Source organism: Rhipicephalus sanguineus, chromosome 6, assembly GCF_013339695.2.
Source record: "Rhipicephalus sanguineus isolate Rsan-2018 chromosome 6, BIME_Rsan_1.4, whole genome shotgun sequence".
Taxonomy (NCBI): Eukaryota; Metazoa; Arthropoda; class Arachnida; order Ixodida; family Ixodidae; genus Rhipicephalus; species Rhipicephalus sanguineus.
Genome location: NC_051181.1, coordinates 131,054,308 through 131,076,900, shown reverse-complemented (window position 1 = coordinate 131,076,900; position 22,593 = coordinate 131,054,308). Strand labels below are relative to the sequence as shown.

Genomic DNA, 22,593 nt, shown 5'->3' with positions numbered 1-22,593 from the left:
ACGCAAAGCAGAACGGCAGGCCTCGGGTGACTGTGTCTACAAACCGCTGGAATGTTTGAGCGGCGTTACGGAGCCCGAAGGGCATCCTCAGGTATTCAAAAAGGCCGAAAGGTGTTATGACAGCAGTTTTGGGAATGTCCGAGGGTTCGACAGGTATCTGATGATACGCCTTGACCAGGTCAATCTTCGAAAAGATGGTTGCTCCATGCAGTGGTGCTGTGAAGTCCGCGATGTCAGGCAGTGGGTAGCGATCAGGAACGGTGGCGTTGTTCAAAGCGCGGTAGTCGCCGCAGGGTCGCCAGTCACCTGGGGACTTCTTGGGCACCATGTGCAGCGGAGAAGCCCAAGGACTTGATGAAGGTCGCACAATGCCAAGCTCGAGCATATGATCAAATTCAGCTCGGGCAATCTTGAGTCGATCTGGTGCGAGGCGTCGTGAACGACCATGGACAGGTGGCCCTGAGGTAATAATGTGGTGGGTAACATCGTGCTTGACAGGGCGCAGAAAATTGGACGGGCGAAGCAAGCTTGGAAAGTCGTCGAGTAACTGTTCGCACACTGACGAAGGTGGCTTGTTGATAACTGCGGTGATGCCGGTTGTTGACGCTATACCTTGCACCGTTAGGTGTGTCTTAGCATCGACAAGGCGCTTGCGGGAGATGTCCACGAGCAGGTCGAAATGACGAAGGAAGTCCGCTCCGAGAATTGGGTAAGAAACGTCCGCTACGAGGAAAACCCAACGAAAAACGCGACGGAGTCCAAGGTTAAGCGTGAGAGCGCGCTCACCGTAAGTCATGATGGTGGTCTTGTTGGCGGCTTGCAGCGTAAGTGCAGATCGGCGATTCTTCGGGAATGCGGGTGAGGGTGGAACAACGCTAACTTCGGCTCCCGTGTCCACGAGGAAACGGAGCCCTGATGTCTTGTCCAAAACGAAGAACAAGCGGCTGCTTGCTGGACCGCCACCACTCGCCGCTTCTAGTGGTGAGTCGGAGCGTTTCCCGAGAAATTGCAGGGAGATGAGCACTTTCGGGCGGCTGCACCAAAGGTCCGGTGATACCAACACTCGCCGGGATGCGGAGACTGTGATGAGGAGCGCCGGCGGGAAGAGGAGCGGCGGCGTGACGAGGATCGAGAGCGCGCAGACAGGGTAGCTATTTGAGCGGAGAGCTGTTCGATCTGGCTGCGAAAGTCGTCGCGTAGGGCGTGCAGGTCTGGTGGCGAAGGGCGAGATGCCTCACTTGTTGTGGAAGTGGTCGCGATCACTGACATAGTTGGGGAGTCGAATTCCATCACGGAGTCGGCAAGCTGCGCGAGCTTTTCCAGCGACAAGTCCGCTGCAGCGGCGAGCACCATGCGGACGGTCGAAGGCAGGCGCTGTAGGAAGAGCTCTCGTAGCAGGTCCTGATCGAACGAGGTGGCCTTGTCACCAAGAAGCTGCTGAAGACGGCGCAAAAGCTGTGAAGGCTTACGGTCGCCTAGTTCTTCAGCAGAAAGCAGCTGTTGGAGACGCTGCCTCTCTGAAGACGAAGTGCGTTTCAGGAGCTCGGCCGACAACTTCTCATAGGGGTTCGTCTCCGGTGGGGCCAGAATGAGGTCTCTGATTTCGCTGGCGATCTCCGGTGGAAGCGCAGACACCACGTGGTGGAATTTTGATATCTGAGTCGTTACCCGGGCCGTGACAAACTGGCTGTTTACTTGCGCCAGCCAGAGAGACGGATCAGCAGGCCAGAATTGCGGAAGCCGAAAAGAGACGGCGGAGACTGCTTGCGTCGCTGCAGGGTCGGGGGATGCTTGTCTGGAGTCGCCGGTGGTTTCCATCGTCGTCGCAGCCAGGAAAATGATTGTAAAAATTTCGATAGTCCGTGGTCACCAATTTGTAGAAGTCCAGGGCGTTGGTTGCGCGATGATATTGCGTGTTCACAAGTAAAGAAAGACAAAGGCACGTCTACAATAAGAACTCGTATATTTAAGCAAAAGCGCTGCGAGGCGAACGAGGCAGCAGCGACGGGGCGACTGGCGTAGCTTCGGCCCGGCGGCTGTGTTTACAACACCCGGCCGACCCGGCCGCCGTAACTCGAGTTCCCAGGCCACTCTCCGTGACCGCACAGTAAACACAACACGATGCGAACGTGGACTCTGAGCGCCGAGCACGCTCGCTCGGCGCGGTTGCTATAGATGTTTAACAAGTACGTTTAGCCAGCAACATTGCGGTGATATAGACACGGGCACTTTCGCACACCGAACTCTGGTACACTTGAAAACGTTGGAACTTGCTGCAGTCATCGAAAGAACACCCGCAGTAGTATACCTGGTATACCTGGCAATCAGAACGGCAGCTCTGGTGACGTACTAGATAGCTGAGGTGACACCAGCTTTTGTTGCCGAGGGTGATGAAACTGCAACTGATATATTCTCGCAAGACTAGTACAGTGCTGCTTATCACGGATTAAAGTGCAGCCATCCACAGACGCCTGTTGCTACACCACCACCTTCGCTGTGTACACTTTACCACCACTGCATTTCAGATGCGAAATGTCTGTGTTGCAATGAGAGTAAACACGAATTGGCATCATCTTTAGCCTGTTTTATGCCTGATACTTCTGGACGACGGTCTCTCACAGTGTTCACGACGGGCTCCAGTTTTGCGTGGGTCTCGATTCCAAACTACCTCCAAGTTTCCTAACTCCATCGTACCGCCTAATTCTCTGCCATTCCTGACATTTCTCTTCACATCCATTCTATAGCTAACAATGAGCGGCGGCGGATGTCACGTGACCCTCATTACCACCACTGCATACTCATAAAGAGCCGGCGCAGAATGCAACGCAATCTACTTCATCGTCCACAGACGATTTCCACGACGACAACCTACAAGTCCTCGCTGTGTCGAGGTCTCTCATGACCACGATGCGCACTCTCCTCAACAGAATGAGAACTCCATCAGCTCAGTGCGCACTGCAAGTTCTTGATTTTTTGGAGCCACCCCTTGCAAGCCTCTCTTAACATCTCGCATTGCATTCTACTTTAAGACAATCCCAGAGGAACAAGATTGAAATATTTCTCGCTTGTGACTGTCTGGGTATGAGTGGTGAGCGCTGATATGTGTGTGCGCGTACCGCTTGTCCACTCTTTCATTTTTTATTTATCTATTATTTTTCTCCTCTTCCCCCTCTCCCCGCGTAGGGTAGCAAACCGGGTACAACATGGTCAACTTCCCCGCCTCTTCTTTGCCTTTCTCTCTCTCACTCTCTCTGCCTACGTTGCACATGACCTGTTGAAATCTATTTTTATTCTTAACGTAAACATGAACATCGCCTGCCACGGTTTTCCTCTGTGTCCGACATCGCCGTCTTCCTGTCTCGAATAGGTCTCGAAAGTTTATCCTACTTGAGGGGAGGGGGGGGGGGGGGAATTGGAAAAGCTTGCAGTAAGTCGCGCAAGCCTCGAAACAGCGAAACTGGAAATATTTTGCTTGAGTGCTGCTTAGGAATATTGAAAGCCTCTACTAAGAATGTCGATGAGTTTGTCCAGTAAAGTGCCTTTTCAAAACACGTCATGGGAACAACTTCATAGGTAAGTGCTATTCAGGTGGTCCTGAACAGAAGGATCGGTTCATATGTTTCAGGTACTTTCTGTCGGCTTTCCGCACACTTTGGGAAAGTCCTATGTACCTCATAGTATCGTTGTTTCGTGAGTCGATCGGTTTTGGTTGTGGGCTGGTATATATTTGACGACCAGTTAGACTTAGGAAACCGCGAGATATGCAATTAGGTGCGCACTACATGCACTGAGGGTAACGTAACACGCCTGATAGCTCGATATCGCACGATATGCACCCACACAATTCTTATGTAACGTATCTTCGAAATGACACAATAGCTTAAAGTGCTCATTCCATAAACACCCAAACAGAGCACCGCAATAAAACGGTGCAATTTTGACAGTGGTGGTTTGAATAAGTCACTTTTCTGCCTAATACACTTTCGCTCTCGAAAAATCTTCATCTCCTAATAACAGGCTTAAAAGTGCTCGCAGTGTGCGTTAACGATCTACATCTTTATATCTTTCTACAACAATTGCATATACCACCGCTCAGATTATGAACTAAACAAGGGAAACATGTATTTCTTTTTTCGAGGGGCTCGTTTCTTTGTTAGACGCAGCCAAATGAATCCAACGGACAAATAGACGAAGGAAAGCATAGGAGGCATTAATTGTTGTCTTTCATTTTAGTGTAGTAATTACGACGTAAATTGAAATGAATTTGAAGGTTGTGGGTTCGGATCCCACCGACGGGAAGAGTAATTTTTGGTCCACATTAATTCATTTCAGCTTTCGTTATAATTACTACACTGTACAGTTGAAGACAACGATTGTTGTCCCTTCTGCTTTCCTTGGCCTAATTTTCGGTTGGATTCATTTGCTAAGCTAATGGTCACTACGAAGTCACTGAACAATACGAAGACTATATCAAGAGTCTGGGAGCAAATATTAAGAAATTCCACCTTCTGCCTCAACGATGTAAATGTACAACCCAAGCCAGATTCTCTGATCACGTTAGAGTCGCTGTGAGCGCTACTGCATCGACAATTTCACTACTTGCGTGCTTTAAACTCTGGACACGTCATTTTACCTAGAAATCAAGGGCAACGCATGAGACACAAGTTTAATAACGTAGGAGAGAGAGAGAAACGAAGAGCAAAGGCAGGGAGGTTAACCTGCCAGCTGACGCTTGACCTTTGACCTTACGTTTACGTTTTACTTCGAAGACGCGTGTGCAGGGAACGGGCCACGTGGAACGCATCTGGGGAACTATATAACAGTTCTCTCATGTGCCCTATTGACCTTGACCCGTGTCCCGCTTGGAATCGCAAATTGGTAAGCCCGTATACGCATGACTTGTTCGTGATATCCAAGCGCTTCTCTCTTGGCATGGTGCTTCCAACTGAAGCGCTGGGGAGAAACATCTTCGAAGAGAACGAAGAAACCGTACGCCAGTTCCGCAAGAGGTGTGGGGCCGATGCTTACAAGGTTACGTAACGCGAACCGGGCAAGGCCACCTTGTAGCTCTCAAGGACGCCACTCGAGCAATGGACAAAAGTGAAGGAAGAAACCGCACAAGCAATATTCATTACACGCATTCAGTATTACTGAGTAGATCTCTTCGCGTGCCTGATGTCTTGAATTTCAAACAAACCGGAGAACGCGCACTTCGCTGTAGCTTCTGATCTCCGTTCTTTCCTCGCTGAAGACTTGAATGTAGTCGTGAAGGCCATTGTAGAGTACTTCAACGTTTTTAGTGCGCATTAGAGTTCGACATAAGTTTGGGAACAGAAGCCACCTATATATCTTTGACGCTGAATAGTGCATTGGCGCCATTCGAAAGGAGTTTGACCAAATAATGATTTATGCCCCTGTGAAATGGCAAATCTAATATCATATTCATGAAACCACATTCGTTCGTAATCTCACTTGTTGGCTGTAATACGGATAAGTCAATCATATTCGATGAAGAAGCACGTTTTTAATTCGCCGAATTCTTTAAACTAATTCGCATTCGATGTGTGATCGAATGCACAGTCTGAATGCCGGAGGCATTCAAGAGATCTGAGATGGTTGGTTCTTGTAATCGGCGTAATTTAAAGGTTTTTGTTCAATTTAAAACAAGGAGCGTTGTTGCTGTTCCTACACTCTTTCATGTCGTCGCCAATGTTTATTTCTGGTTGGTTTTACTTGGCCTGCGTGGGGTGCCAGCAATGGTTCGCGTGAAGACTGAAAAGCGAAGAAATCTTCCAACAACACCGACCTATATTTGAAGACCTCTCATTCTTGTTAGTCTTACGAAGTGCTGTATTGGAAGATTTAGTAGTAAGACCTTCGCTCTCTTCCATTGATTCGCGACAGTCAGTACCTTGGTGAAGATTCACATGGACCCTAATGGACTCGCCTAAGACGACTGGAAGGCAAAAGCCACCGTCTTTCCATCTCAATGGTCTGTATTGATTCCCCCTCCCCCAACAGCTTTCTGCACATCACGTGGTTTTGCAGTGCCTCCGGGATTGGTCCCCCCTTTGATCAAACGACGATATCATGTGATGACGCTGTAATATGACGTCATGATGACGTCATAAAAATTGACGACCTCTGAGGTTATGATGACATCATAGGGGGAAATCATCACGCGATGATGATTTTTTGCATCACTCGGACTGACACCGCCGACGCAGACGGTCACTTTTCGCGTTTGATGAGGCATCGAAGGCTTTCGTCTTAATAATTCACCAATACGTGTACGGAGTAGTACCGCAATGCGTCGCCGGCCTAGAGATACACACGACCATTGGAGCAAATTTTTAAACTGTGTTCATTTCTCTAGGTGATAACTGCTCAGGAGGCTTGCCTCACACGCGAATTGCTTGCGTTACTTCATCCGAAAAATATAATATACAGCATGCAACCGCATACCTCACTGCTCTTGTTTATGCTAACTTCTAAGAATGTAGTAATCATTACGCTTTTTCACCTTGGCCGAGAAAAAAGGAAGGCTGGCCAGACCAGTGGCAAACCGTTCCATTGGCCAAGAGTTAATTACATGCTCGATGAAATTGCGCAGAACCTATTTGCAACATTGCTACATGTCTGGCTTTGCTACATGTCCGGGTGGTCGCAATAAGTAAGATATTACGGCCCTTGTAATATCGATATGAATTCTGTGTTGACCGTGCTTAAGTGTCTGTTTCTTCATCAGCTATTATGCTGAACACTCCCTTGCCTTAATATGCATTATGTGAGATCAGAAGTTAGACTGTGATATTGTAAGTAGCAACGTGAAAACTTGGGCTAATTGGGGATGCATGATGAACCACACAGCAACTACCGAGACGAGGACAATAAGAAGGACGAACAAGCACCCTGTTCGTCCTTATCCTTATAGTTGTAGAAAGTGCAAATGTTTTTGTTGAACTGAGGATGAACGAGAAATTTCTAAACTCAGTTTTCTCAGGGTGTAGTGTTGAAATTGAAAAAGAAAAGTGAATGCATCCGTGGTTTGATTCAGCATACCGTATTTCTCATACGTACCCGGTTATATTTTCTCGCCTAATGCCAGTCCTTAGCTTTCTTGAAATGAAAAAAAAAGGAGAAGTTTGCTCCCTACAGGTGTTGCTAAGTTCACATTCACAGGTGTTTCCAAGTCGCAGTCTAGATATGTCTATTGGTTGGGTCAAAGTTGTCGTCGTTTTGTATCGCTCTTTTTTACGTTTAAATACTGTTACGGGTAGTATTTATTCGGCAATAGCTGGTTAGCAGTCAATACCCGTGACACTGCTATGCGCCTAATGTTAGTAGGGCCGAAGTATTACCTCACATAAAATACCATGAACATCGAAATATGGTTTTTTTTGTATTAAAGAATACAAGGTCCTGCAACGGGTAGCGAGGAAACAAGCTTACAAATATCGCAGCGCGACACTATGTCTACAAATACACAAGACGTAGAAATGGATAAAGGCTTCCTACAAACCATCTGCGCAAATACCAGCTACTTTAGCGCAGTCATTCGGCCAACGGCCGCGCTGTAATCGCCCAACTCACGTGCCCATTACGATCGACCGGAAAAAGGAATTAAGCTGTACTATCGTGGAAATTGACGAGATAGGCATTAGCCCCCCTCTACACCAAGGAAAAAAAACAGAGAAAAGAAAAGGCGAGGCGAGCCGATCTCGTTTGTATCACCGCAATTTTTTTCTCTTCTGATTTTCTCCCGCACTCATCGGCGTGCTTATCCGGCCGGGAAGTCTCATTCGAAGACAGCATCGATACATTCGCGGTGACGCTCTCGCTTCTTCCTAACGAAACGCCAGTATACGGCTCGTCGCAAAGAGAACGCGCGACTCTGTGGCTAACCTTGACTGTGCATTAGCGAGCGAGCAAGATATTATACTGTCCCGCGCTTCGCGACGATTGCCTTGCCTCGCAGCCGCGTGCGGCTTATTTCATATTCGGAGGGCAGCGTTATTTTCTTTAATTCCTCAGTCCCTGTAGCGAAGCCAAGAAGCGAGTTTACCGTTTTTATCGCCACCGGGGCGCCGAGATCAACCTGTTTCTATTCCCTCGCCTCCTTTTTCAACTCGGCCTGCTTGTCGCTTTAAAGCAAGGTTTGAGAGAACGAGAGAGGGAGAGAAACGGAAGGACGGAAAGTATTCGCAGACAAAAGCTTCGCTTCTTCTCAAGGCATTTCGGAGATGTTTCAGTGGAGCTGTAATGAGAAGTCTTGGGGAGACAAGGCGTAGTTGTGAAATTGCTTCTTCAGCGGCAGAGTTGGTTATCTCCACATTTTCACCTGCGGCCCCACTCCCCTGCCCTACTCTCGAGGCTATGGTTCCTGTGTGAATCATATAGCGGAGCAGCGCATTAGAGCCGGGATATCTTGACGATGGGCGAAACATGTCTTGTTCCTGCGTTTCTTTCTTTCTTTCTTTCTTTCTTTCTTTCTTTCTTTCTTTCTTTCTTTCTTTCTTTCTTTCTTTCTTTCTTTCTTTCTTTCTTTCTTTCTTTCTTTCTTTCTTTCTTTCTTTCTTTCTTTCTTTCTTTCTTTCTTTACTGATGCTCTATGCTTTAGCTATTTTAATACGGCTTTTCTTTATTTTCCCGCTGTCCCAACCTCTTACTGTGAAACTATGTGGTAAATAAACTCAAACTCAACCCACCGCGCTGGTCTAGTGATTACGGTGCTTGACTACTGACCCTAAGGTGGCGGGATCAAATCCCGGCCGCGGAGGCCACATTTCGATGGAGGCAAAATGCTAGAGGCCCGTGTGCTTGGAGTAAGGCGTGCGTTATAGAACCCCGGCTGGTCGAAATTTCCGGAGCCCTCCATCACGACGTCTCTCGTAATAATGTCGTGGTTTTGAGACGTAAAACCCCAACAATTTCTTTCTTTCTTTCTTTCTTTCTTTCTTTCTTTCTTTCTTTCTTTCTTTCTTTCTTTCTTTCTTTCTTTCTTTCTTTCTTTCTTTCTTTCTTTCTTTCTTTCTTTCTTTCTTTCTTTCTTTCTTTCTTTCTTTCTTTCTTTCTTTCTTTCTTTCTTTCTTTCTTTCTTAACTGCTACTTTGGCTTGTCGAGGGAAGAAGAGTATGGCACCCAGAGAGATTGAGTGACGGCCGTAGTAGACCTATGGAACCTACACTATCCGTCCTGCCTCGCGATCAAAGCAACGCTCAGTGCAAATCAGTAGTCAGGCTAACTTTGCCCGCTCGGGCAGCATTCCACAACCTGGGGAACTCGAGCGCACACAGTCGGTAGAGACTGGTCTTTTTTTTTTTTTTCTTTCTCGAATGAAGCACGGAAAGACACGACGGACGCGCTGTTGAGAGGACGTGCCGCGGCGCGTTCTGACGAGAGCTGCTCCTCTTGCATCACAATGGTTGGACAGGATGCTGCTTCTTGCCTACACGCTGCCCTTGCATTCGGCATCCGGGAAGAAACTAGCACCCGCCTTGTCTCTTGTTTCAAAGCTCGTATCGTGCATTGAGCCTAGCCAGAGGAGAGAAACGTCCCTTCGTGCGTGTAGGCAGGCGACAGATGTAGCTGCCAGAAATTACGTTAATTTTTTTTCTCGATAATTTATTCACGCACAGATCTTCCTTGGCTCTTGGATGGCAGAATAGGGATGTATGTACGCGTAGCACGTTGCATTCCGCGCGTCATTAGAGCTGTGAACTAAGCTATGAGGGAAAAAAAAGTACCGTGGTCTTGTTTCAAAGGTGTAGAGGCCGTGTAACACCGTAGGTACGTTTTGCATTTTCCAGGGTGAGGAGTGGCGTGCGATGTCATTTAGAGTACACGTGAGCGCGTGTTCGCACCTCCGTTCTGCATTCGAAGAAAGATGTTGAACTTGACGCTCCAGAAAAAAACTCTCTTTGAAGGCGATTGGAGTACAAGATTTTTTCGTTGCCGAACGTATACAGGCTACCGTCAAGTCCAGTGTCGGCTGCATACTCAAGTATAACGAAATCAATTAAGCAATAATTATAGTAATTGTTGGGGTTTTACGTCCCCAAACCACGATATGACGCCGTAGTGGAGTTCTCCGGAAATTTCTACCGCACTGGGGCACACGGGCCTCTAGCATTTCGCCTCTACGGGAATGTAGCCGCCGCAGCCGGCATTTGACCCCATAACCTTCGAAATAATTAAGGAAGAGAATAAAACAAGAAACACTTTCTTATAATCATTTGCTATGCATATTGGTATGTAAGCCTGAAAAAATCGGATGAAGTTTACCAACACCCAAGCTTGACGCGCTACATTAATTGAAATGCGCTAATAATAACATTACTCGTGAGGTCACCTTTTCTTACCTTTTGGTGATAGCAGAACAATGCTATCTAAGTTCGTATTCTACATGTAACGTGCACCTATGAAGCCATACATTTGTCACCTAGTAGTTAAAATAATGCACGTATACTTTCGTCCTCACCTTCTTTAGTTCGCGTCAAATCGTTGCATATTGGTTCGCAGTCTCACCGGAGCCAGCGTGACATTTAGGCCTCGTGGCTAGATTCGTAGCAATAAGATGTGGTTATTTGTAGAATCTGTGTGTACAAGGTGTTATACGTGAACTTTTGATGTTGCTTTTAAACCCGCAAGTACTGTACAGAGTAGTTGTTGCATTGCGCCGTTGGGCTTAGCAGCGTGACGTATTAGGTTACCTGGTAAACTACCACAGCCGGTTTGGGAAAGGGGCTAGATGGGATTTCATTCTAATGGAGAAAAAAGGTTAAGCGCTTTACCTCTATTGGTGTCACTACGGTTTAGAGACTTTCAGGCCGTTCGCTTAAGCTGAAAAGGGTAGGTGTCACGCACCTATAAGAACAGTACATTGTGGGTGTACCGCGGTCTGTACATAAATTGGTTACAAGTAGCATTCACTGTACTATTTCATGGTCACCTTATTTTTCCTGCTGTCTTCTCCTATCTACTCCTAACGCAGGTAATTGCGGTGTGGCAGGCTAGACGAATTTCTCAGGCCGACAACTTTACCTTTCCTGTTAACTTTTTTGTATGTTTCGTTTCAACCCTTCACACCTTCCAATACTGCAAGGTGGCAAACCGGACGTGCTTCTGGTTAACCTTTTTACATTTACTGGCTTCTCTTTCTCTCATTTTTATAGTGTAGTAGACGGTGCATAACTTACCTTTACCTCATGGTCCAGTACACAACTGCTGCGTATGTTATGGTAAATTTTATTCCAACACCTTGAATACAACAGGTCTCGCTTCGTGATCCTGTCAACATGAATGACAAGTAAGCTTAGCGGAGGTCACCTGAGATACAGCAGCAACTTCTAGATGTCAGCTCTCACTAAATTAAAAAAAAAAACTATGGCTTTAGAAAGGATGAGAGCGAGATGCTGGATAGACGTCCACACCTGTCTGCGAATGCGCCGGACTCGGGGAAAGGTCACTTGCCCAGTGACACACCCGAGGCCTTTTTCCGCATTAAACGAACCATATTAATGGATTGACCTCCCGGTTTTCGCGCGCGCAGTCACCTGACTTTGTTTACTATCTCTGAATGACTGATGGGCCGCGTACCTGCGCTCATATTTCTTGACCCGGCACGCACTCGTTGAGACGTATTCTTGGCGAATGGCTATTCTTGGCTCGCTTCGTGCAATTCGTTGGCTCCCGCCGTCCATACCAATTCCGCCGGAAGGGTCAGAGGGCACCGTGATTGCTCAACGACCCGCTTCACGTTGCTCGTTTCTTTTGATTTTATACTTCGTGGATTTGTCGTCGATTTCGCTACAAAAAGGCTTCATCTTAAAGTGCAGTATATGCCTCCGGGGCACCAGACTTATTGGTATTCAATATCTGGCACCTTGTAATCTATTTTATTTCTTTTTTGAAGTGCAAACATGTTCTTCGTCGAGCGTTACCCATTCCAGCTGGCAGTACTTTCTGGAAAGACTGCGCGTCGTGACGGAAGACTTGATCCTTTCTTTGTATTTCTTTGTTACGCACTCTTTTTCAAGAGAGAGCGACTTCTCTTGCAAGAATAACCGTAGCGTAAGTTGTAGCGAATCAATATAGACCACCCTTGATGTAAGGTATACAACAGCTGACTTGTGAAATCTTTTCGCGCAATTTTTCAACGCACCGTGTTTCGATGATTGATTAAGTCTGTAGCACTGTGGAGTCGTATCCAGTAGTCACGTTCGCGGCAAGACGTATTTGCTCGAGTTTTCTTAGACTTTCATCTGCGAATTTAACTTACGTTAGTTAAGAGTGGGGCAGCTTTGCCCTCTTACTTTCATTTTAGTTCGTTTTTTTTACTAAGTTTTATCACCTCAGTGCAAGAAAGATGCCAGTAATGTATTTTGTTCCAAGAACAGGCACAATGTGTGTTTATTAGCACCATTGTCGAAGGCTTCTAACATTTGTCTATATTAAAAAGAGAAAAAAACGTCTACAGTGTTTATTCAGTAGTGCCATTTGACGGACGCTTGACCTATGTTCATATTCTTACATCTAACATCATCAGTATTTTGTTTTTCTGATTTTTAATATTTTTGTGCAGTTATTTACTGGTAAGAGAGAACCGCCATCCGCCATTTTTTGTGATATTGAATATGTCAGTTCATTTAATGAATACTAAGGGGTACCGCACGGAATAGAGGGTGGACAGAAATAACGCTGCATTTTTAAATACATTTCACCAACGAGAACGCGACACGGACACAGAAAGATGAACACAGGACGCTTGATAGTCGGGAAACAATGTTATGTTGGCGAGATGTATTCGAGTCTAAGCCAGCTAACACAACTTTCAGCGTTCCATTTTTAAAGAACGCTTTTCTTTTTCTTTTCTTTTTTTGGTCAAGTATGTCCCATGATCAGCACTAGAGTGCTTATTTGGGCATGTTGATTTATGTCCAAATACATGATTAACGATGTCGTAGATAACCATTGTGTTCAGGATCAAACGAGGAACGTGTTAGTCATGCCTGGAAGCTGATGGGTAGGACTTGAGACCAGTAAATTGCGGCTAGGAATGTGGTGCTTCGCCATCATAGGAAAGAAGAATAACTTTGCCCATTTTCGTGGTCGGTGTATGGTGTTCGGACTTTCATCGTCTATAGGAACTGTGGATTCGACAGTGTTTAACGATAGCGGAGTTTCGAAAGAGTGGTATCTTCTACCGCTAGTAATGTACTAGCTATGGGCTGTGTTATGGATCTTATCTACGGTATTACGCAAACTATAAGAAACTGTACCTAAATTTCCTTGCGCATCATTCCTTTATTGAAGTGAATAGAGTTCCAGAAGCGTTTGGCTATTCGCTTACATTCACTATTATCGTCAATGGTTTGTGCACTTTCATTTTCAACCTATAAAAAGCAACAATAAAGTGCAAAGGTTGGCATCTCCTGCAAAAGACACCGGCTACTTCATTCACTCTTCTTGATGATATAGCGTTCACACAAAACTTTTATACGCTACATGGTGGGAGTATAGTAGAAGTAGTCATGTGCATTGTTTCGCTGCTCTGAAAGAAAAAGAAACAGCAGATTTTCGAATCATCACGTTGGTAAGACGCTTGTAAACTTTGATTCCTCAGTAACTACCTGAAACGGGCCGTGGTACTGATTGTGGCAATAAAGTAACGTGGTTCTGACCGTTATCCTCGTTGAGACAATAAATTGGAACAGAGAAGATTGCACAAAAACGAGAGAGAGAGAGAGAGAGGGAATAATTGACATGCGTAAACAAAATGGCACCGACGATAACTTGAACCTCGTTTGAAAGGATGGGAAACTGATGCTCTGTGAACGACGACGCAGTAAACGAATATGGCGTCTCGGCTAATAAGCGGACTCTGGACGCTTCGCTCTGTACTTCTAATCAGCTCTATAGTTGAAGAATGGGCTTTGTAATATTGGTCGGACAAGATATCTTTGATGGAGTTGGCTGACACGCCCTGCGCAGCGTCAAAATTAGTTGTTTAGGATTACTGAAGTTTTATTAGACGCACAGTTGCTAAGAACAAGGGGTAGGTTCGAGGACGGATCATTAGATGTACTGACCACCATACCGAAAAGTCTATCAAGATATACTTATGCACCGCTGTACCTTCGTTCTTAAGAGCATTAATGCACAATTTTAGCACCACAGGATGGTTGTGACTTCTCCGCAATTAAACTTCAAGTGGGAAATAAATACGCGTGGCGATCCCATCCTGTGTCCTCCAGATTATGTGAGGGGCATCGTGCGTTTCTAACTGAATAAAGGAAAAATGCAGTTAAGAACGAACGCTAAAACAAACATGAGTTATAGAGCACGAAATTGCACTTCTCAAGGGGCCATTCGGTTGTCAAAGCAACATTGTGTACTCAATATCCATACACATACACCGATAGCGATGAAATGTTTGCCTTAAATGTGTGAACCAACGCCTGGGCACCGTAGCGCCGTTTGATACCACTTTGTCGAAATCAAAAATAAAGAAAAGGCGCGTGCTTGGAATGACAGCAAATGTTATTTTCGCCGATCGATCGTGATAACGGCAAGGATAGTTTTTCACGATACGACCTCCACAGTACAACAGCCGATAAGCGAAATTCGAACGTGCCACTGCCCTTTCAACGTCTATAATAACTGTTGGGATTTTACATGCCAAAACCACGATTATGAGAGGCTGTGGTGGAGGGCTCCGGAAATTTTTGCGGGATTCGATCCCGCGACATAACCATTAGACCACCGTGGCGGGTGGTTATAGAGCATGAAATTGAGCTTCACAAGGGGTCATTCGGTTATGAAATAAATATTCTGTTCTGAATGTGCGTTGACTTGCCCTGGTAGCGATCAAATCTCTTTGTCCTAATTGCGTCAACGAACACCTGAGTACCGTAGCTCCCTTTGATACCACTTTGTCACACTTAAAAAATGCATACGTTCGGAATATACTGTCCTTCTCGATCGTGATAAAAGCAAGCGCCTGGCACTTCTGGAGCTGTGATAAAATATTACGCACGAGTCGACTACTGCTGGGGCCCCCTGCATTCCAAGCTACGGACCTTGGCTGCCGAACCGTCTTCCCCCTGCTCTTTTACGAAACAAGATATTCAAGCGTAGCCGCCTCCGCGGTAACTCTTTTCCCGCTCGCGGCGTTGGCGCAATTCAATTCATTTCAATGCAACCATGAGAATAAAAAAGAGCTCGAACGTGCGTTGGCACAAAACAAGGTAGGAATGACAAACGGCCTACGCACACAATCCTGCAGGGATATTACGCGCGTGAGAGCGAGAGGACATGCTGCCAGCAGCCCTCCCAGTTGGTTAAACCCTGTGAAATAGTTAAGACGTAATCCGAACCGAACCCGTTGTCCTTACGTTTGATGAGGGTACCGCTGAACGTTAAAACTAAGAGCATGCACGGAACGCGGTATTAGAAAAGAAGAAGGCAGATCTCGAACGCGACTCACCTCTACGAAGCCCCACTAACGTTAAAAACCAAACCATAAAGTCTACATGCCTCCCGTATTGTCCGCGTAAATGCCCGGTATAGCGCGTGACAGCATGAGGCGAAAGAACACACTGCATCGAAGAAGAACGACCGTGCGATGTCTTAACAGCGTTCCGGAGAGTACGCACCGCTCTTTTTTGCTCCTGTGGTATCTTTCACCGTCAGAACGGATGGAGGGTAAAGGTGGAGAGAGAGAGAGAGAGAGAGAGAAAAAATGAAAAGATCAGAGAAAGATGTAACTGGACTCGGAAGATCCGTCGTCGTTTTCAGGGTCCGTTTTCGCTCAGGCATTCGACGTGCTGCTACTCGCTCCTTTTACACCCCCCCCCCCTCGCATACATACATACAGACATACACGAGGAGCATAACGCTCTACCCTCACATTTCTCAGTCCTCCGTGTCCACGCGTAGAAATTCGACTTTCTGCATCCCCTGCGTGTGTGTCTCTGTGCAGTGGTGGTGGTCGGTCAATTCGAGGCCAACGAGAATCATCCGTCGGCCGCGCGCGCGCGGACGGCAAGATTAAACCGCCCGATAAAGGCCATCCAAGACCTTTTGCAGATGCGCGCCAACGGAATACGATTTGAGCTAGTAGCCGCATGTCGTCCGAGACGCATTGGCAAAGAAGGCAGAGGGCAGTACTGGGGGCAAGGGGAAAGCGTGGTTGGGGAAGATGTGTGCGATGCGTCCGTCCAAGGGGCCATCCTGCAAAACTGGAATAAAGCGACAAAAAAACCTTGAATGAAATGAACTGGTTGTCCTGCTCTGCGTGAAGACGACACGAACCTCTTCCGAGGGCAAGGAGGACGAAGTGTACAGTTAAAAAAAAGAGACAAGTCCAGTTGGCTTTCTCTTCACCTTCCCTTTAGAAATTAAGCAACTTGAGGGAGAAAGAAGCTAAAAACCGTCCGAGAGCAAAGCAAGGATAATAATTACAAACCCCAGTGAAAAGAAGGCAAGAAAAAAAAAGGCTGGTGAGGTCCTGCATCACGAATGGGTGCCCGCTGTCTCTCTACGTCACGTGAGCGTCCAGGATTGGACCGCGTGCCGGACGACGCGAGGATCCTTCGAGGGACGGGTATAAAAGCGACTGTCCGCCACGCAGAGATCATCACATCTTCACTTTGCTCTCTTCGCCTTGTGGTTGGGAACAGCTGCCCCTATCCTCCGACAAGATGATCAAGGTAAGAAGGACACGAAGTGGAAACGACTTCTCGTGACCGCCACCTTCCGGTACCGAAAAGAAACAAAAAGCTGGAGATGAACGCCGCCTTGTGGACTTTAGCGCCCAGAAACTTTTCTTCTCCTTCTTTCCGCCATTCACGTGCTCTGAGTGCTTTACGACGGACTATCAGGAACGCTTTAACAAAGCCGGTGGACAATGAGAGGGGCTCGCACTTCGCCTACTTGTGTTACGCATTACAAACGCACTCCTTAGGCCGGAAACGAGGAAGTTTCTCGGTGAAAGATGGTCGACGGCCGTGGCGTAACGCAGCGCTCGCTCCATTAAGCGTCTAAGCGCGCTTGGCTGCGATACAGCCCAGAATTTCAATTCGTCATTATTAAGTGTTACTCGTCACTGCTCCAGCGATGGATTTACTCTGATGACGCTAGGTGATCTTCTTAGTGCCAAGTGAGCTGGCAATATTCGAGAAATGCTGACCGTACAAAGGGCGTAGTGAATAGTGACGAATAGTGAAGGGTGTGATGGGTGTAGGGAATAGTGACGAGTGCAAACAATAATGAAGACAAATTCAGACGGCGAGGTTGCAATAGGTGGCGCTTCTTAGGAAAATATTTTGGAAGAAATTATATATTTCGCTCTCACTCATTTGATAACGCGCGCTTGACTCAGCAGTTTTAACTTGCAGCGTGTGCAAAGTTTGCCCTTCCAGTTCTTGACAGCATGCTTCTTTGCCGCAGATCGCCGCCATCCTTGCTCTGGCTGTTGCCGTCCAGGCTGTCCCACTGAGGTTCAACGCCGAAGGCGACCTCGACACCGTGAGTATTGTTTCCATTCACGTGGACCTTGTCTTACCACCATAGCACTGAGTGTAAAAATGTGTCGGTGAGAGATATCGAAAGAAACCGGAAGTCGCCAATACAAAATTGAAGTTGTTGCACAGGAGTATAAACAATGTGTGCAGTGAAGCCCGCGTTGTGTGACTTGAACTAACGTAGCCAATTGCTATGGTGACATAATCTCTACTAGAAAACTTTACATACCCACATCCACCTCACTGCAAGATTACCATCCGCTCAATAAGAGTTATCAGGCTTTTCAGCTAATAAGAGCTTAGAAACAATCTCCGAGGAAGGCTGCAAAGAATGCAGGGTGAGATAATAAAACATTTATTAGTAAAAATTAAAAGTGGTTCACGTGGTCAGACCTCCTAGTCCGGAACACCATTGGCTGTTGCCGCCGTCCGGGCTCGGTTAACCAGAGCATGTTGCTGTTCGGCTCCGAGGATAAGTGAAGCTACGCATACACCTGGATCCTTAAGCAATAAGGTCATTTGCTAAATCTGCGTAGTTATCATTGCTCTTGCGTTCACTCATTTGTCCTCACGCTCCTCACGTGTTCTCTTACAGGCCGCTCAGACCTTCCGCGCCGTCGCTGCCTCCGATGACCCACTGAGCCAGCCAATCCCATACTCCTTCAAGCACGAGTCTTCCACCGATGAGGGCACCCACACCCACGAGGAGACCGGTGACGGCAACGGCCGCGTTTCTGGCAGCTACACCCTGACTCTCGCCGACGGCCGCCAGAGGACCGTCCGTTACACCGCCGACGAGACCGGCTTCCACCCCGAGATCACCACCAACGAGCAGGGCACCGAGTCCAACAGCCCAGCTGACACCTCCCTCACCTCCAGCGCCCTGTCCGGCCCTGACGCCGCCCACGCCGCCGAGCCCGAGCGTCTCCGTCTCCTCGCCTCCGGAGGATTCAAGTCCAAGGCCTAAACTGGAACCACTAGGACGCTCGCCCTAGCCGGAGAACTGGTGGCGCGCGCGGCTGGGCCTGCGGCGCAGGTCTACCCGAGCATCGCGGCCAACGCCATCCCACGGGCAGCGACGATGACCACGAAGCGATGAAAGAAGCGAAAAGGCTATCTCCCACCCTATTTATGTTTTCCCGTTCGGCGTCTGAACCAGCGCCATCGTGCTTACGTGCCTCGTGCATCTGCGAAGGACTCATTCATTCCCATTCGAACCAGGCGTCGCGCCAGATGCACCGCGACCTTTTAGGCTTTTGAAGAAGAAACGTTCCACGTCGTACCCTCCAGTGGTGTGGCGCTGTTGAGGAGGAAGGCTCCCGGTTATTTCCCGTCCGAGAAAGACAAGGAAAGAAACTGCCATCTTTGTTTGTAAATGTCCTGAAGCCAGAACATGGAATCTTGTTTGCCGTTTGTACGTCCTGTGTTTTGTGTCTCTTGTCCCCGTGGCCTCGTGCAATCTTCGTTTGTTCAGACCACTACGTTCTTAACTTTTTTTCCCTTTTGCCTACTCGCTGTGGAAAAGGTTAGCACTCGTTACACCAGGCACCGCCGCATACTGATGTTGGCCTATCGCTTCCACGCTGTGATAGGAGAGGCTCCCTAACACCCTCGCAGAGCCCCTTCTCACGTAAAGCTAACTAGCAAGCTGTAGCTTTAAGTAACAACTGCGGGTCACGTTTTATACGTAGAGTGTACAAATACTTGTTCTTTGTACTTGCTTCTTACTACTTTTCTTTTCTTAACACCTTTTCTTACAACACAGAAGAAACATTTCACTATTTGACGGTTGTGGTAAACCCGTCGATGTGTGCAATGGTTCGACGGGGGTAGTCGGCACTAGACATTGCAGCACCTAACTAGTACCTACGCCTTGCTTGTTAAGCGTGTTTGTCTACGTCACTGTCCAATGTTCCTCTAATTAGTTTTGTGTGTCCTTGTCAGTTCTGTGTACTGGTTTCACGAACTATCAAAATAAAACGCTAAGCAAGCCCTGTATGAAGCAACACGCAATGAGACATGACAATTTTTTTTCTGACGTTACCTTAGGCACGGCGCACTACGCCCCCTAGGCTACGGAGCCCTTCTTTTAGCCCTTTTCTTAGCGTAGGCATTTCAGTTCTTTTGGGCCTTTACGCTTCTAGTTCATGCGCTAGGAAAGAGATTCTTACGCACTCTAAGCAATCTGTTTCCCACGATGCCCTACTGGAACTTGACCACAGCTGCCAGGGCTCAGGCAGATGATGGCGAAATACCGAAAGCATGGAATGATGACCAATACTTTTACTGTGTTTCCCTCTACAGTGCTAGGTTTCCTACGACGCACGTCAAAGCCACTCACACAACGACACAGACTGCTGAAGCTTTCTATGCGTATTTGAATGCTTTCTACGCACACTTGATTCTCTTTTGGACCTTCAACTGTTAATTAGTTTATCCCGTGGGGATAAAATGCTACACTGCCGCCTATACCTTTGTGTAGCAAGTGCAAACGCGTATACTTTCAGTCTTCGTATGGCCGACACGAAGAAGCACGACACATATTTAGTCCGATGTGTGTCGTCCTATCGAATATCTGCTGTCCACTTGGCTTGGCTTGGACATCCAGCCCACCTCTTTAAAAACCACTCTAAGCCGACTGGACATTATAGCGGCCAGTCGGCTTAGTGAAGTCTGGACGCCACAGCAGTCTGGACCAGTGCAGTCTGGACTTGCGTGGTCTGGACACTATAGCGGTCTGGACTAGTTGGGTCTGGACTAATGCCGTCGACACTAGCGCGTTCTGAAATAAGCCAACTGGGTGCTACAGCGCCCAGTCGACTTAGTCAGAAAATGTTCTGCTACAGCTGAAGATTTTCCGTAACGTAAATTCTCGGGCACTGTTCACAGCCGTAGGCGGCATAGAAAGCTGTCCGTGTATTACTACAGCTATTTAGCAACACTGGACTGAGCGGGCAATTGTAGTCTGGCTGTGGTTACAGGGTCTACTCTCTTCCTATTTTGCCATTTACACTCCTCGTTCCCCATATGGCGGCAAAACGAACGCTCGTTTGATTGGTCGCGCCTGCTTCCTTTCCTCTCAACAGTGACTTTTCTTTCCTCCTCTGTAACTTTTCTCTCCTCCTTCCTGCCTTTTCCAGTGCACGGTAGCCTACCACGCTCAGCCCTGGTTAACCTCCCTTCATTTCTCTTATCCTCCTCCTTTTCCTGATCTCTCATTCTTGTCAAAATTAGGTACGACATATTATGCAAACCTTAACGCCTCACATCAAATGTAGATAATGTTGCGAATCATAAGCTGAACAAGAGGACACACGTTAGGAGCTGTGGCGCTTTTTGTTTTTCTTGTGTGCTTTATATGTTCGTTTGATTCTGACAAGCGTATGTTTTAGTTGGTCAAAACATTTATTGAGTGTCCTGCAGTTTGATGACCCAGACTCAGGCCTCCCACGGACACACATTGCGATTTAAGTATTTATTTATTTAATTTGCATACATAGATACATAAGGACACACAGAAAAGAGGGAGAGGACAAATTGGCAACTGCCACGTAGAGGGGCACAACGCCTGCCTACTCCTCCGGGAGGAGGGAACACAGGAGGAGAGGGAGAGGAAAGAAGATAGGAAAGTATGCTAGCTTCATCAAATCATCTCACATGCACACGCTGTCAACTACCGGCGACATTTAACTATAGGTTTCCAAGAGCACATAAGAATCTCATGTGCACTTGCACAAAACCCTGCGTTTATATCCAGCCTGTCGCATACGGTTTATGCTCAGGATCATCACAAAGCAACGCCACCTACCGCTAGAAGCTGTTGACGCTTTTATTGGCCCGAGAAGCCCATGCGTCGCGTCCTTGGCCTGAGCTCGCCTTCAACAGTTGTTGTTGTTGTTCCAGTAACTGCCTCTTAGTGCTAACCATCGCGCTTTTGCTTTCATGAACTCGTTTCCTGAACCCTGTGCAGGGTAGCAAACCGGTTACTAGTAACATGTTGACCTCCCTGCTTTTCCTTTTCATCTCTCCCTCTCCATCTCTCTCCAGGCAGAGCCGTGTGCATCCATTGACCTTGTAATCAGTGTACCACCTCAACAAGAGCCGAAAGGCTTTGACTACCGCCTTCAAACACCTCACTCTTGACTCTTGAGCAACATCTGATGATAGCCGCGTGCAGCTGTCCCTGACGGAACAATTATTCAAATCACTCGGCTATCGTCCCGAAGAAGAAATGCGACACCCAATTTTCGAGGGCAGTCGATAAGGTTGGAGGTCTAACCCGCCATACGTCAAAACGATCGTGCACCCAGCACGCAACAAATGCGTAAACCACGGGGATTCCGCGAAGCGATCTGGGGCGCGTACTGGTATGTGCCGAGGATCACGTGCGGTTTCGCAGTATTTGAACGACTTAGCGAGAAACAGGTGCAAGCTGCATACCGTTATCCGTGCAAAGCCGTATGCGAGTGAATATATAAGCCGCACAGGCGTGCATGCCGACTGTTTCGAAAGCACTGGGAGTAATGGCGTGCTTTCATTTAAATCATTTTCTCGTTTATTTCTTTGTGTCTGTTTTCTTTTCTCACCTTATTTGATACTTACCTATTGGAAACTAATAAGCGAAAGGGACTGAGATGCGCGCTTGCGTAAGAAAGGTCCCCGGAATACTTCGCTTGTTTTATTTGGTAATGAAGCTTTGGCAGCATTCATTCATTCATTCATTCATTCAGTGAAGTAGGTTGGCATGACAAGAAATGCATAGCAACTACGATGCATATCTTTCTTTCTTTCTTTCTTTCTTTCTTTCTTTCTTTCTTTCTTTCTTTCTTTCTTTCTTTCTTTCTTTCTTTCTTTCTTTCTTTCTTTCTCTCTTTCTTTCTTTCTTTCTTTCTTTCTTTCTTTCTTTCTTTCTTTCTTTCTTTCTTTCTGTCTGTCTGTCTTTCTTTCTTTATTGCTCCCACGTAATGCATACCTCGATGTGCCTCCGATGCTACTGCGACGCTTCTGCACTGCCGAGAAAGAAGTTTCACGATTTGTTTTGCTTTATTTCCGCCAATTACAGCAGATT

The 22,593-nt window shown here is 47.1% G+C and overlaps 2 protein-coding genes across 2 annotated transcripts in view; one reads left to right on the top strand and one right to left on the bottom strand.

Annotated features, from left to right (window-relative positions):
• Positions 1-22,593, bottom strand: part of LOC119397552 (Down syndrome cell adhesion molecule homolog) — a 409,196-nt gene that overhangs the window by 102,799 nt on the left and 283,804 nt on the right. The window lies entirely within an intron of this gene.
• Positions 16,561-19,538, top strand: LOC119396423 (cuticle protein 10.9). The gene is made up of 3 exons (XM_037663635.2): positions 16,561-16,712; positions 17,452-17,529; positions 18,121-19,538. The coding sequence occupies exons 1-3, from the start codon at positions 16,704-16,706 to the stop codon at positions 18,490-18,492; spliced, it is 459 nt and encodes a 152-aa protein (XP_037519563.1). The 5' UTR covers positions 16,561-16,703; the 3' UTR covers positions 18,493-19,538.